Source organism: Blennius ocellaris (genome assembly GCF_963422515.1).
Source record: "Blennius ocellaris genome assembly, chromosome: 21".
Classification (NCBI taxonomy): domain Eukaryota; kingdom Metazoa; phylum Chordata; class Actinopteri; order Blenniiformes; family Blenniidae; genus Blennius; species Blennius ocellaris.
Window position 1 is genome coordinate 8770180 of NC_137670.1, and position 17512 is coordinate 8787691.

The window sequence follows — 17512 nt, forward strand, 5'->3', positions numbered from 1 at the left end:
GGGTGCTCTCCATGTTCTTCACGTTTATTGTTCTCTGCCCAGATGTCTGGGTGGTTTCATTACAAAATCAAGCAACAGCGCCCTCGTGTGCTCCGGCATACTAACGACATCATTGTCTCTGTGTCCACTGCTGCAGGGGAAACAAACGTGAAACGTCATGTAAACACGGTCAAATTGATAACGGAATGTTACTTGTTTGCAGATTAAATGTTGGTGTGTCTGTCTCTCTTTATTTGCCCTATAATGGACTGGCGACCGGTCCAGGGTGACCTACAGGGTGAAATCTCTATAGAAGATGGATTCATTTTAATTTACATGCGCAGAGTCGACATTTTAAAACTAATGAGGCCTGAAATACTCCAGTACCTAATCTATCAGAAATATGTGGATGTTTCCTCATTAGATTTAATAATGGACAAAAAAATACTAATTAATGATTACTATAATCCGAGATGTAGCAGCAAATATGTATCCCTGATTTGCATCTCAAAGATTTCGAGTGAACACGGAAAACTTTTCACGTGTCCGTTTCCACGACAACGGTGCAAAGACCAACTGAAATCGCAATCTTTTTTTAAAAACGGCTTCCATGGCAGAACTATTTTCAGTGGCTCAGAACACCGTTGTTGCGTAAATGAAAATGCAAAGAAATGTTTACATTTTCATTTGAAAACGGAACAAAAAAACCCAGGTTTTGGACTTTATATTTTAAAAGCGTCAAAATCCTGCATTGGTAAAACAATAAAAAAAAAAATGTTCTAGATGTTGTTCTCCATGTTGTGATGCTCGCAGAGACCTTTCGTGGGCGTTTGTGCTCAGATTTCTAAATCACATTCAGTGTCATCTGTACATCTCCATTACCTCTCCACCTCCGCCTGGACGTCTGCTGGCACCGCCATGTCTTGCCTGGATGCGCTCTGCTGCTCACGACTGCCTCCGACACGCCGCTGCCTCCGATTCAGCCCGAGCCCGAGATCCGACACTGCCGCCTTGCCAAATCACTTGTGTGGAAACTGTGCATTGATGTCACAGAGAGACGGCATAGCAGGGCAGATAGAGAGAGATAAAGGTGTGAGGTGTGTGTGTGTGTGTGTATATAATATATATATATATATACACGTATATAGTGCCCCGATGTACTGTTCAATGTGGGGATTTCAAGCCGTTTTTTTAATCTTATTTTACTCTTCTATCCTCCCGGAGGGTGTGAGGATGGATGTGAACAGACAGCTCTCTTCACCTTCATCACCCACCCCCACATCGGAAAGCCTAATCGATCACCCCCGTATCGCCCCCCTGGGCCCTCTGATAAACCGATCTTTATTTGGGCCTCAATAAACAGTGACAGCAAAAAAAATGGAGTGGGTACAAAGGAACCTGGTGCGTTTAAGGTCTCAGTGATCGGTTTCAATATTAAGTGGAAAGTTCAGTTAAGTCCATCCATCTATCCATCCCGTTTACTGCTTGACTTGAAGTAATGATGCTCAAGGTTGAGCTGCAAATTTCGGGTTAATGGATAATCAATTGTGTTCATACGCTTTTGTTTGTGATACAACGTTCTTCCAACAAATGTCCATGTTGTTGGATCTCCAGAGAACGTTCCCCTGTGGAGCAACACTATTGTGCCAAGATTGTGTTTATTTATTCTTTAAAAAAAAAAGATGCGGTTTTTGATCCGATCATAGTCAGTGTACAGTAAATGGCACACCGGGTTACTCCTTACACTTACTTTGTGATTATAGTCTGCACCAACAGAAGGTTTCTTTGATGTTGCACTTTAAAAGAAGAAAGAAGCATCACGAATGTAATCATGTTAGTTAATTCCATTTTTGATCAGGCAGGCTTCCGGTTAAAGCCGGTTGTCAGATTCTGTGTGCGTGTCACAAAGAGCAAACGTCAAAGTGCAAGGCATTATGGGATTTATCCACTGAAATGAATCGGGTTGCACGTTGTGATTACTTTATTCAGTGTTCCTGTAAACGGGACAATCTGATCCTACAATCTGAGAGGATTCAAGCAGATTGACCAAAAAGTGACAATTTTAATGCACCGAGGGACGGATTGTGTGATTGTGTGTGTGTGTGTGATACCAAGTTGAGCTGATGGGCAGGAGTATTGATTTTCTTCAAGCTTCTTGGGTTTATCAGATTGGCGCCAAGGGTGGGAAACCTGCTCAGACTCACATATACCAAAAAAAAAAAAGAAAAATCCCCCTCCAGGTTGATTACTCGCTTCACATTTTAACTCTTCTCTCTAAAATGCACCCACACAGAGCACACACTCTTGCAAATTAAGTTTTCACAAGAGACGAAAAGTTGTTCGCCCAAAGGAAAAAAAAAAAAAAAACTTATCTGAAATATCTGAAAGCTTCCCGCCACAAAAAGCTTCTCGAACAGTTCAAACTGTGACACGTTTTGACAGATGGCATCAGAAGGGAGAATCTGAACATGCATTTTGCTTTTGATTTGGGTGACGGAAAGAGCTCAATAAAAAAAAAAAAAAAGCGTCAATGTCTTTGCCGCAGACACCCTTCAGCTTCCTCAATGTTTCTCGTCACTACCAGTTCCCGCCCCCCCCCCCCCCCCGTGGCCTCATTATCACACAGACTGAGACACGGCGGCGAGGACAACAGCACACACGTACAACCTCAGATAGCCTTGCAGACGCTCGCTTCCATCCCAAAACAGATTGATGCAAACACACACGGGGTGACGTGACTCAATAATATTATCTTCTTTGGGCCGAGACGAATCAGGCTACATTGCTGAATAATTGAGGGATCCGACACCACCGCTTAGACTCCATTTTGTTTCACGTCTTACATAATACAAATGTTGCTCATTCGTTTCAACTTTTCTATCTTGCAAATTGGATTGTATGCAAAAATAGAATTTGCCCAATGAAAAATTAAACATTCACAACATTGTATTTGTTATTTGTACTTGTTATTTGTTATTGTCCAACCAAAAATTACTTTACTTTCACATTGGAGCTAGTATGTCTCTATGTTTAAGAAATACTTCCCAAACTCAAAAATGTATCTTAATAGTATTGGGTTCAACCATCTTTTGCCTTGGCAAACCCTTTAATGTCTGAAACCTGCCACCATACAGCAAGTGTCTGTAATTTGACACCATGTCGCAGGACATTGCACCTTTATTAGATATAAATTGGTAGTATGGGGTTGGACCCTCTTTTGTATGAGAACTGTGTTAATTTTTTGTTGTAAAGGGGAAACATTTTTAGTACTGCTGCAAGTCTCATTCAGAAGATGGTACACTGTGCTCACAAAGAGATGGACATGGTCAGATACAATACCAAAGGGACCAAAACGTGCCAAGAAAATAATCCGTCACTCCATTACAATACCAGAAGCAGTCTGACGGATCCACAATTTCACTGAATTCTGAATCAACCGATTTAGCGTCGAAGCAGAAATGGAGGTTTTTCAATCTTCTCTTGTCCAGTTTTGGCCAACTTGTGTGACCTGTAGCCTCAATTTCCTGTTCTTAGATGGCAGCAGTGACACAGTGTTGTCCTCTGCTGCTGTACACCATCAGCTTTGACATTTCGCGCAGTCAGATCGACTGCATACCTTGATCGTAATGAACGGTTATTTGAGTTACTGTCATCTCCAACCAGCCTGTCCTTTCGGCATCAACAAGGCAATTCTTACTCAGACAACTGCTGCTCATTGGATATTTCCTCTTTATCAAACTGTTCCCTGTAAACCTGAGATGGTTGTTCATGGAAATCCCAGATCAGTAGTTGTGAAATACTCAGACCAGCTTGTCACGAAGCAACAACCCTGCCATGTTCAAACCACTCGTATCATCATTCTTCCCCAGAGTCAGGCTCAGTTTGAGTAGATATTTTTGTGAAGAAGTGCCTAATAAAACAGCCAATGATTGCTTGTATTTACTCTCTTCCTCATACATAGTTGCATATCCACGTGGATTCAAGCACGGCTTAAGACACAAGTGCCCCGCATTAGCATGCAGGTGGTAGTTTGAAGGTCAGGACTTACAGCACAGACTGTTATTGTAACCATCAGGCTCATTTGTCATCGGGATGTCCAGAGATAGCCAGCATAATTTGACTACTGACATCGAGACAGGTGGTATATAGACATACAGTGACAACTGTGACCAATTGATGCTGTTCATAAAAAACCAGGGAATACGAATAAAGTACTGCAGCAGTGCTTAAGATCGCCAAAGGGAAGTGCAGTGAATGTTCCATTTACGCAAGTTCTTTTAAAAAGCACTTGAAGACATTTATATTTAAGAAAGGTTTTGGCAAAATACTTTTCTCACTTTTACTGTATTTTATTGCACCCATTTTATGTACAGCACTTTATACTTTATATAAAGTGCTGTAAACTTCACTTACTTACATGGACATCGGCTCCTCCAATTTGATCATAATTTATGTCCTGAACAGTCAAACTGATCAGAGAGAAGTGGCTATTTGAATCAGATTGAATCACTGAGTATTTTCCAAATAATATCTAGGTATCAATGGAGATAGTTAAAAGTGGAAGTGGAAGGGGACCAAGGAACTAATGTTAATTATTTTTTTTTAATTAAGTTATAAATAAAAGTATTTTTATTGTGGGCTTTACTAGGGAAATGCATTAATGCCATTATTGCACTGCATATGGTCTATTCCAATTCTATCTCTTCTTTATAAAAATTAGGAGCTGAATGGTTTTAATTTGAATTAAAATGCTAGTTGAAAGACTTTTTAGACAAAAAATTGTGGAACAGAACATATTAGTTCTATTTCGAGTCATTCACTGACTTCCCATAGCTTTCAGAGCACGGTTTCTGTTAATTGAGCATAATGTGAAAGACAAACTGGCTCCGAGCTACAGCGCTGACCTTATCATGGTAATGTGTACAAGGACGGACGCCTGGGCGTGCGGCTACGGCTCGTCCTTGATTTGCAACCAGGGTACATAAGCTGTAGTCCTGAAAACATGTAGAAAAGCAACTCCCATTAGGTGAGTTTCCTTCTCGGCAGCCGTTTTTGATCTCAAAGCAACCAGGTCAACTGGACTGAGTCGTCTCGCCTGTGTATCACTTTAGGCTGGCAAGTCATGCCAACGGTTATCTCCCGATGTTTGTTTTGAGATATTAATAATAGTTCAGATCTTTGGCATGCGGATTACGGCATCATAATTAGCAGGGCCAACAGGGCGACCGCTAATCTCTGCGTTAATTAAAATTTAGCCTGCCCGGCGCGACAAACCAATTAGCGGCGAACAATAATGAGAGGAGTGATGGAATTTCGAGAAGGGAGGCAGACAGCCAATACGCGTGTGTGTGGATAGAAGACAAGAATAAATGAGAAGGCAGTGGTTCCGACGTGCAGCACGCATGACAGAGGTTTTGAGGAAGGAGAGACGCGACGATGTGTGCGGGCGACCAAAGACGGAGAGAGGTCCCAACCTGGTAGAGGATGATAGGCTGAGACATTGAGGGAGGGTAGACGGAGATAAGACCGTGAAGGGATTTGGAAGAAACGCATGAAAAGGAGCTCCCAAAAAGTGACAAAAAAAAGCACGACTGTTCCCAATCTGACAAGTTCAGAATAGTGGGGCTGGGACACAAAAAAAAAAAAAAAAAGGGAACAGAGTGGTTTCTCGCTCTCTCTCTTATCCATGTCTATCTCTGCACCTCATACTCCTTGCGCTGTTCTTCCTGCCAGAATGACTTTCTTGTTCTCTGGGTGACACGAGCCTCGCCAGATCTGAAAAGAGAGAGGAAAAGAGGGAGAATTGGCTGACAAAGGTAGACGGAGGAGCAGAGGTAAACAAGTGCAGGTGAGGCAGATGTTGATAGAGAGACTGCCATCGAAACGTCACGTTTTCCTCTTCGTTGTCCGTCCAGCCTTCGATTCTGGCAACGGAACTCACTGGACGGACATTGGCATCAACTGGTTTTCCCCGCTCTTTCTCAAAAATATGTTGGGTATACGTGGGTCATTGCATCAGACAACCAACATTTCAATCCACACCCTGAACACAGGGGGGGGAAGTCCACAAAGCAGTGGATGATGGGTATTTTTGATCAGCAGGTGGACTCCTGAAGCATGCACCGTCTTCCCGATGGAGATAATCGGAGCCAGAATGAGATTATTTAAAAGGATCCTATTGGGGTTTCCTCCTTTATGTAACATTGCATTGTTAAATACCAAATGTAAGCATAAAATGTCACATAAAGAGGTAAATCCCATGTTTTGATGATTCCTTCAAGAGCAGTAATGCTCTGGATACTCAATCTGGACTGAACTATAAGGTGAACTATTAGTCAGCAAAAACAAACAAACATTGCAATGAAGCCGGGGTCAAACTACTCAAGGGTGCCTCTTAGCAGAACCAGAATGTATTTGCAAATGACTGCAAACACTGATTGGTCTGATAGTAGCATTTAGTATGTGTCCTATAAAAATAAGTAAATATTGCAATGAACCTTTTTTCAAAGTTCAAAATTCCAAACAATTGATGTTTGCTGTACTTCAACATTCGCAGTAAAGTTATCACAAATGAACTAAGCACTTGTCTCTGTTAAAGTCTTGACTCAGTGGTTTAATTTTGCTGGTCAAAGTAAAAAAAAAAATAGGCATAGTACATACATTTTTGCCTGACCATTTGAGGTACACCTATTCAACTACACGTTAATGCAAATAGCTCATGATCCTGACGCACTTGGACCCGGGTCTCATCTAAACTCTGCATCTTACCTGAGAATTGTTTCTGACCACATCCATCGATTTAAGATCTTCTAATGGATTAATTCCAATAATAATGCAACAACATCCCAAACATGCGAATGAGTTCATTGCACTCCAACGATCTCCTGTTGTCCAATTCATTTGCTTCTGTTGACAGCACCTTGTTGAATCAATACCACACAGATTTAAAGCAGTTCTGTAGGCAAAATAAGGTTCAACTGGGAACTAGCAAGGTGTAACCAATAAAAGGGCGAGTGAGTATACAGTAGATACAAATAAATATACAAGACTAATTAAACAGGACAAACTGAACTAAACAAGACAATCTAGGAAAACGCACACGCACGCACGCACACGCGCACACGCACACACACACACACACACACACACACACACACACACACACACACACACACACACACACACACACACACACACACACACACACACACACACACACACACACACACACACACACACACACACACACACACACACAAATCTGGTAACCCTTTGATTCAATAATTGAGAAAAAAAAAAGAAACAATGGAAAATGTATTGTTGGAAACTATTTTTGTATCCTTTGCTGTAGTATAGGGGACACTTGTCTGTTGCCCTGTGATGTAAATTGGACCATTACTGAAATAGAAAATAAAAAAATAAAAAAACACAAAAAACACCCCGAATAACTGGGTATAAATGACAGATAGATGCATAGATTGGTGAACGTGTCAGTAGAACTGAACAATAAAACAAAAAGTGTAAAAAAAAAAAAAAGAAAAAGAAAAAAGTTCCAGACACCGAAAACAAAAACAAAAAAATCTGCAAAAAGTCCACAATGCCCACCCCCCCCCCTTTAAGACAGCAGAGAATAACAACTTCAGACAAGAGATAAACATTTATTCTAAAAATGACAGCCACTGTTTATAAGAGAAATATTTATTGTGCGTATACATGCTGTGTATTCCTCACGTCTAAACTTTGAGATAAAATGCACAAGACGCGGGGCACCCGCATCAGGGGAGAGGAACCCGAGGTAACGGAGAAGAGCTGGTGGCGAAGGGATGCCCGTCAAAGAGCTGCCGGTTCACGGTGACGATGCGACAAACGGAATCAGAGCCTGTAAAGTCTGAGAATAGACACAAACCTGCAGGACGGACCAGATATGTTTATACGCTGGGAATACAAACAGATGCTGGCATGCAGGCGTTTGCGAACAGATCCATGTGACGTGATGGTGGGAGGAGGGAGGCGGGGAGGAATCGGCTCATCAAGTCGATCCCAGGAGATCGAGAGTCTTAGTTGTGTGTCTGAGCTCGGAGTCAAGTCAAGCCAGGCTTTCTGTAAGCAAGAGCTACGTATTTTCGGTTCATGTTCTTCTTTTTAGCATAAAAGGCATTTCCACACTAGCTATCTCCGAGCAAAGCCTCGCTTGGTTGCACCAACGGAATGGCTCAGAGGAGAAACCCCAACATCTACCACTTTAGTTCATTCGCTTTTAAAGCTTAAGTATGCTTCTTTTTTTTCTTTTTTTTAAGTTTTTTGGCAAAGATGCGGTTGGCTGCGGGCAAAATTAAGCTAGGCTACTTGTGCGTCTCTGAAAGGCTCAGGCTTTCATGTCGAGAGAGAGTTCAGCTCGGGTCAGTCCGTCTGCGTGTCCGCGGTACCGTCCAGGAGCAGTCGACGCAGCTCCTGGGGGTCGGTGACGGGCAGGGAGCAGGTGAAGTCCTGGCAGACATAGGCTGTGGCGACGCCACCCTGCTGAGTCATGGAGGAGAGGACGGGCAGGCGCTGAGCCAGGAAACTCTCCGAGCTGCCGTCAGTGAGCATCAGCACCTGTAGACAACAAACGGATAACCAAACCCCATCAAGGACAAATTTACTTGTGAAAAATTCACCAGATTTCCAAATATAAAATATAATTTTGATTGGATTAGCAGCACCAATCATCACCCAAGAATTTAAATGTTGGTTTTTTTGCCAAATGTTCGACACCTTTTGAGACTTTTGCCAACGTTTTTTCAACAATAAACATGAACAGCATACATTGGACCTCTTCAAATACATTTTGGTAAAACAGCAACTGTGTTGAACAAAAAACAAAAGATTGGGCACTTGGTAGGGCATATACCATCGGCAATGGCACTTTTGTTTGTTTTGTGAAAAATTGGCAACGTATGTACATACATACCAATAAATACATGCAAGCAAAATCATAACCTTCCCCCTACTTTTGTTGCTGAAGATAAAAACCTCACGAGCTTGCTAACTGCAAAGATCCCTCTAGAGTCACATTATCCTTGAACTGCATCTCCTGCTGTTGTGAGACACTGGGACATTTTAAAAGACCAAAGCACTCTGTGATGGATTGAGAACAAAAAGGGAGGGATTATTGACAATGCTTTGATGTACACCTTGTTATTTATTTAAGCTTGTTGAACCCTGTACATGTGCAGTAATTACATCTCGTCAGTGGATCATGTCAATAATGAGCAGACGTCCTCCATTCCTATTGTCCTATTCCTTTCTCCAGCCACATAATTCACATACTTGTAACACTCACCCAAAATAAACACACTGAGTCATAGGCCAGCAGTGGCTGCCAGGCTCTCATGCCCATAATAGAGTAAAAAGAATGGAGTGTGTGGATAAGTGTGTGGTGGACGAGTCCTGCCTGCAGCAGAGGCGGTTCCTGGAAGGACACCAGTGTTTTTCTCCCTCCCTCACACCCGGACACATCATTTAAATATGCTAACAGCTGACAAAGGTGTGAACATGGCTCAAGGTTGTCTTTGTTTCTGTCGTGTGTGTGTGTGTGTGTGTGCGTGTGTGTTTTGCCCTGTTAGTCATCCTGTCAAATATGTCTTTTCCTACTGGCAGGGAACCACCTTTAGTTCACAACTGAGCAAGAAATGACAACAAACACAATGAAAAATGATAAAAGTAAGAAAGCAAATGCTTGTGAGGACAAGGAGGCAGGAGGATCTTACAAGGAGAGAAGCTCAGTGTTGCATCACATGTGAGGTGAGGCTATGCGAGAAGACAGATACGCCTATCCACGTGGATTACACAGATATACTGTAGATTACTTGGGCTTTGATTGGTTTGCATATATACAAACATTTGTACATTGGTCCTACAAATGCCTATAATGCTACACACTATTTAACGTGTTTGTATTTATAAATATGGAATATTGGACGAATGTTTCAAATTGTGCAATTTTCACCATTTGCTTGGTGGTTTGGCGGCCGGATCGGAGCCTCTTGTGGGACAGTTTTGGCCCACGAACCTTAAGTTTGACAACTTTGGACTGAATTTTTTTGTAGCATTAAGATACATACAGGTTTTATGTCAGGAAAATTATTGTTTTGAACTTAATTGACTTTTTAAAGTTATTCCACCACTAATACATGCCTTTATTGATTCATAAAATCAGAATTAAAGTTCAAAAGCGACAAAAAAAAAATCACACTGAATTGAAAATCTGCTGCTGAACAAACCGATATGTGACATAATGTGTTTGAATTGTTTTAGTAACCGTTACATCTCTTAACATTTTTTTTGTTTCTTTTAATTAATTAATTAATTAATTCCTTAAGTATTGAAGTATTCAGTGATAAGGATGTGGTTCACGACACTTAGAAGGCCTTATAATCTCATCCAGGACACCAACCTACAGCTAATTTAGTTGCGTGAAATCCAGACGGCTTGAACAAACCGATACCGTGTCACAGGTATCGTTAGTTCTCACCTCACTGACTTCCTCTTCACTCGTTAGACAAAGGTGTCCATTAGAAATGACACTTCTCTTCTGTTGTTACTCGCAGTACGCCAGCCGGCATTAGCCGGAGTCTCCATGCAGAACTCTTAGCGCCCTCTCCAAGCTGTCTCAATGAGCCACAAACTCCCAACCCGAGCGTTTTCCCTCAGCTATTTAAATTCCCCATTTGTGACAGCGGCCGTTTGGGCTCCAGAGGACATCAATGGACGACACGGCCGCCCCATCCTCATGCAATTCAGGACCATCTCAAACGGGGGCAAGGTATTTCCATTACTATTAACCCAATGTAAATAAGATTCACCCCCATTTTATCTTGTTCTCAAAAGCAATACCGGCGCACTTATTAGTCTTCATTAGGAGCATTGTGGAGGGCCGGCTCGAAACGTCTCTGCATATTAATAGACAACAAAACAGGGGAAGACCGGCAAGACGAGAGTGATGGAATGCGGTCATAACGGTGTGACCGTTACCATGGAGACTGGAGAAGGATTTCCCCTGCCGAGCCCAACCTCTTCCCTCTCCTGTCTTAACTCTTTTCTTTTTTTTTCTCTCTCTCTCTCTCTCTCTCTCTCTTCCTTGTTGCTTGTCAGCTTGATGCAGTCGCACACTGGGCCAGGACCATATCCAGCCACGTGCCCTCGGCTTAAAGGTCACGCCGTAGTCTGTCTGTGTCACAACAACACTGTCTGCTCGGAGCCGTGGGGGGGGGAGAGAAGAAGACCGGCGCAACCGATGTGTGTCTGCGTGTGTGCGGTGATGGATGCGCAGAACAACGGAAAGAGACAAGGGAGGAAGATAATGTGTGAATGTATACACACAGCCCGGCGAGTTTGATGAGCTGAAAGCAAAGTGTGTGGTCTGGTCGTCCGCGCCCGGCGTGTGCGAGTGCGACGTCTTGCGAGAAATCTGCCGCAGACGGCACAGTTGGCTACACATGAGAGAACACTCTCCCACAGGGTTAATCCCCTCAAACTGGGCAACCCGAGAGCACACACACACACACACACCACACACACAAAACTCCACCCGGTAAATGTCCCTTCACTGACAGCTCCCACCCACACTCCCTCTTCTTCCCCGCCAAACTGTCTGAGCGCAGACACTTAAAAGAGAACACTGTGTACCTGCGCTGACAGTAACGCACAAATGCACGCAGCTTGGGGAAGCGTTTGAACGCCGAACTTCAGCTACCGCGCACGCAGGCTTGCCGGGATTGGCCTCTTGCCAGCGTGGACGGAGAACACGCACACATTTCGAGAGCTCCTGTCATAATGGGGGAAGAATGATGAGGGTGCCGGTGGATGCGCCACGCTGAGCCAAGTGAGAGGAGATTTACTTCCTCCATACCCCTTGTTCTCTCTCTCTCACACACACACACACACACACACTGAATGAAGCGACCTGCTCAGTCTTCATAACAACGCAGCATCTGGACCGCCACCCCAGGACAGAAACGGACGTGAGCGTGCACGCGTAATCAAATCCAAGGGCAGTCAATGCAGTACATACATTGCTACCAGCCTGACGAGACAAACTGAAATCCATTTAGCCTTACTTGGTGATCTGAATTGTGTCAATGAGAGGAAGTCGGAGCACTGGAAACCAAACCAGCCTGAGGAGATTTTAAAGGAAAGCCTCGTTCAGAGAAATGAAATGATTCAAGATCCGGATTGACTTTGTGTTCTTCATTGAGTTTGCTAACCCCAAATAAAGTAAAAACCCTTCACACTGGCAGGTTCTGCATCACTACTAGAAATTTGCTTGATTTATATAATTTGACAGAAATATTCAAATCTCTCCAAAATCACTGCTTCTGGCCTAAAGTACTGATGGGATCACTGAGGCAATATTTTGGGCACACAGGGAACTCAGAACCACATATAAAATGCACAAAGGAGTCAAAGCAGTGTAGGAAATTCTGCCTTTGCACACACCAACAAAGGAATGATGCAAATGGATGGCACTTCTGATATCTGCCACTTCTTCTGTTCGTGTCAATGTCAACCGAAACAGATAAAAGTCTGGTCGGAAGCACACTGAGACTCAACCTTCGAGGGGTGCTTGGGCAAATAGTTTGTTACTCGTGAGTCCCACAAATTGGATTGTGATGTTCATGCATCCAAAAAAGAACTATTGTACGAAAAAAATTAAAAAAATCACAATTTCTGGTTCCCTGCTTCTTCATGGCAATTGATCGTTGGTCTCATTGTGAGGAAGGATGTATATCCCGAGACTTGTCTCTGTATTTGCTTCCTAATCACACCCATGGCCCCCTTCAAGACATTGGATTTATTTTTCCGACAACACATAACAAATGCTCAGACTGATTAAGATGGGAGGAAACGGAGGTCGTTAACACTTTCAGCTCTTCTTCGTGTATCGTCAAGTTCTCCTACACATTACAAAAACATGATAAAACACCTGCATTTTTGGGAACTCAGCTGTTGGGGAATAACCCCAGACCCTACATTCACAGGTGTTTGTGGTTGGTGGCAATTTTCAGTTAGGTAATAGGCACGAAAGCAGAATTTACAAGATGCTATTGAGTCACCTCGTCCTTGATGTTCCTAATAAACACTTCACTGTTCAGTCATTTGTGTTGCTTATTCCAATGATGGCACTCATGTTGTAAGCAGTTTTCAGCTTTGGATAGTGATCAGGATCGATACTCTACAAAGCAAGTGTATAAAACTCCTCTACTAGTCTTTAGTTGTTTGTACTGCAGTCGTTTTTCTATGGACAGGCCTTCAATCCTATGAACATCAATACATTTTAAGGGGCTCATGTCTGAGTTGCTAGTAGGGAATGACAGAATATTGAACATTTGTCCACAAATACAGCTATCGTTCTTACGTGTTGCCTTTTAGCTGCTTACTTCAGGTAGATCACAGTAGATCACTGACCTCAATCTCGCCTCTCCCTGTCTGCTCTACTGTTAAACCAACCACCTTAATGTTCTTCCTCTACTTCAGTAAATTGGATTGGTTTTGCATCAGAAAAGTTGTGTTTACACAACAATGTTTTGAAAACTACCGTATAAGTCTCAATAGATGTGTTGTGCAAGAGTGCACGCCTTGAGGTGTGCATTTATTGGGAACATGTGCCCGCAGGTTGAAACATTCTGTAAAATACGGTAATTACGACAGAAATAGTTCTGCAAAAAAGCACACGCACATATCCAGATTTACTGTGGCAATCTTGAAAGACGGTGTTAAGAAAAAAAACGACCACAAGAAGGTCCCAGAGTGTGTCCAGAGTCATCGACCAACCGAAACTATTCCCTCCGTCGACCCGCCATCCACCCGACGGCGGACACCACAAGCAGAGCGGTGTGAAGATTATCTTTTTTTTTTTTTTTATTCAAAAATGAAATTGACTATTATTTCTGCATTTTTGCACCCAAAATGGGACGTGCTTTTCTATTATGTGGTGCTCTTCTATTGTGAACTATACGGTACATCATATGAACAAAAGTGAATAAAAATTGCAACTAAAATACACTTATACAATCCTTTCGTCAAACAAAAAGTCCAACATTCACAGTTGGGTAAAACAACACGGGCAAAAACTATTACAAAAACCCTCTCTCATCATAAACAACAAATACTGGCACCAGGCGAATTCACTCTGACCAAGGTCAGAATGAATGGGCGAGCCCGCTCCAGCGGCACGCTCTGGCCTTTGTCACGGCGCGCGTCACTTTTCAGCCGCTGACAGTCTCTACGAGACCCTCTTCACTAAATCAACAGCGTCTGCAGCGACATGTGCGGACGCCGCGATGTCTGAGCAGAATTTACGGTCCCGGTCCTTAATCAGGCCCCGACACTTACGACATAATTCATCAGCTCGGATTGCATTTAAGATGAAATGTAATTCTTGTGAGATCCTATTGTAAAAGTCGCGTCAAGTTTATTACGCAAGCGAGATCGAAAGTGACACGTGAGAGCTTCAAGGACGTGGTTAGATGTCTTGAGTTATCCCAAATGTGTACGATATTTCTTGGGTTGTTGCACTCGCAAAAGACATTGACTTTTTTTTTTAGGACCATTACCCAGTCAAAGACTTACCAATCCGTGATTTTTTTGTGCAGATGTCATTTGGAGGAAATTAATGTTGTTTACTTCTCTGTCAGTTTTGCGGTCAGTGCCATAACTTGAGGGGTTCTCTTGTCATAAAACCATTATTTGACGCTGATGTTTTTCAGATCTATAAACACAAGAGCACAATGTGCAGCGTGGCTGTAAAGAAAGCTTAACTAAGTGTGACACAGCTCTTTTAAAGTCCAGGTTCCTAAAAACATTGTTTCTGTTATGTTTTTTGACATTTATGATGCCCTGGAGGAGTAAATTTATTTTTACAATTTGATACTTTGACAGTTTCATTTGAAATATGGTCTGGCAGTGCTTGTTTGACCTGTGTGCCATACTTTAAGTACATATGTTTTAAACTGGTCTATATCCTGGAGAAATAGAAAAGTCAAATATATACTCAAAAATTATGGATGGTAATTGGAAGTGAACAACTGAACATAAATACTAAACAGGGATATTTCTTTTTGAAGATGTGACTGCAATAACCAATTTAAATATAATTTCTCATTCACAGATGCTTTAAGGAGCAGTTTTAATGTATACTCTCCTATGAGTCTACTCAGCAATATTAGATTTCTTAGGGTGTTGATGGGGACTCGAACCTGCAACCTTTCGATTGAGGGTCAACCAGTCTACCAACGGAGCCGCTGCATTTGAAATCCAAATAAAGACGCATGGCAGACGACAGCCCACAGTGATCATCTTTTACAAAACTTGTTATATCGCTTCACAGTCAACACAAATAAAAACGTCATTACATTGTAAGTAATCAACCTGCTGAATAAAACAAATAAAGTTTTATTTTGCCATGATGGGAAAGAAGTGATTTGCTGCATGTGCTGGTTCACTCCTGACCCAGACACTTTGGCTAATGGTCAAAGATTCGCAGTCACCATGACTCTGCTGAAAGCCAGATGAACTGCAACGAACCCCGAGAACTGCAAGTAAACTATCTGTCCGTGTGAGATTAAAAGACTGCTGGACTCCCACTGAGGTGTTTCATTAGCTTTCTGCGACGGGGTCTGCCGAAATGACAAATACGGAGCGGAAACCGGGCTTCTGTTCCGCCTTGACCCAGTAAAAAAAAAAAAAAAAAAGAATCCAAGGATGGGCAGATGTGTGCTAAGGAACACAGCCTTATGTCATGTATATGGAGCATCCATCACCAGCGCCAAGCATAAGGGTGTTACATCACACTGGAGGAAATCATGCATGCACCAGCCTTCCTCTGATTTCATGCTACAATAACGTATATGAACACAGACATACGTTGTCCTTTAATGACGGCACCAACCATGCAATCTACTGAGTAAACGATGCTTCAATTGAGGCAGAAGGGAAAAAAATAACAGAGGGGAGTTAGTAGGAGAAACACTGGTATTTGTGCCAGAGGGGGAACGTACTACTGTAGCAGAACTTCAAACATTTGTTAACTTGGAGGTGTGCACAAAGACAACGCCTGAGTGATTCAAGCAGAATCTCCGGCAATTACTTTCCACAGGACTGCAAAACATTTCATTTACGTTGTGCTGAGGGCCGTCACAAACTGTTCTTGTTTCTACTGAAATCAACAAAAAAGATAAAAATGGCATCAATAAAACAAACAAGATACATTCAGACGAAACTTTCATTTTTTCTCATTTCTATTATGTCATCAAAATTGTCTCTTCGACCCATGATGCAAATGTGAAACGCTTCAAAACCAAGTGTAACACATTGTGGGTGTGTTCTTTGTCTCCTGAATCAAAACTTAATTTCTAAAGACAGTAGGTATTGCAAGGTGCTCCCTACAAAAGCCTTTTTCCAGAGGTCACTCTTTCCCTTTCATTGAATCTAGGACTGCCCAGTGATCGCCTTCTCAAAAAAATCTTGAAACACCTTCAGTCTGTGAGTGTGCGTGTGTGCACGAATGGGTGAATCTGATGACAGATTAGAATAGAAACACTTCTGCAAGGCCTGTCAAGACTGCTTAAGCAGTAAAATGTGATAAATGACTAAAAAATCTATTTCGTTATCAAGCTGTCCGATTGACGAATGATATCCATCTCCAGATCGGTAACGATCCGATCAGAATGAATGCCTCTGGGATTTGATAACAGCCCATGAAAACAACTGATGTCAAATCTAAAAGTGGACCGTTTTGACATTTTCAATGCGAGAGTGGCGACGACAAAAGGCAGCACCATCGTGATGCGACAGACTTTAATCATTGGACAAAAGGATGAAGCGCATCCAACAGGAGCGACATCCAGGAAGCCGGTCAGTGAGAATCCGATCCAAACCCATTGTTTGCAGGCAGGATTATCAGAAGTTGTGGAGGCTGTACTCGTTGAACCGCTCGTATAGTATCTCTGCGGAGTTCACAGAAGCGGTTGGCGCACGGAGTTCTTCGACTGAGAGTCCTCCAGTATGTGTAAATGCAAACCGAGTCTTGGCACCGCCAACGAAACAAAATGCTCTGAACTGCTTTCCTTCTTTTGACTGCCAATCCGATGCTGGCTGAGCTCAGACTGCTTCCTGCTATTTATGGCCCCGCAAACTGCTTAGTTACAACAGTTGTTAAGTGTTCTCGTTAGAGGTTTGCAGAAGGTTTGGCGGACATATTTTTAAGATTATAACATGAATTCTTTTCAAAGTTGAAAATAAAGCTTGTTTTATTCACTCTTTGAATCTTTTCTCCATACCTATCACAGTTAAAACTTGAATTGACTCGATTTATGTTGAGATTTTCATGCCTTATATGTTCTGAGAGAATAATTTAAAAGCAAAGTGCATATAACAAGGAGGGCTGAAAAAAATGTATTATGCTGAACATAGGGATTTATTTGTGCGATGTTGTTAAATTCCACTGGAGAAGCTTATTGTGATGCTTAAGTTCAAATCTTGTCATTACTTTTTA

At 42.3% G+C, this 17512-nt stretch overlaps 1 protein-coding gene across 1 annotated transcript in view; it reads right to left on the reverse strand.

Annotated features, from left to right (window-relative positions):
• Positions 1-7621: 7621 nt before the first annotated feature.
• spata20 (spermatogenesis associated 20) overlaps positions 7622-17512 on the reverse strand; it is a 40316-nt gene continuing 30425 nt past the window's right edge. The window contains exon 16 of the mRNA XM_080516905.1: positions 7622-8574. Coding sequence (XP_080373031.1) covers positions 8380-8574 — 195 coding nt within the window. The 3' untranslated portion in view covers positions 7622-8379. The remainder of the gene's footprint in view (positions 8575-17512) is intronic.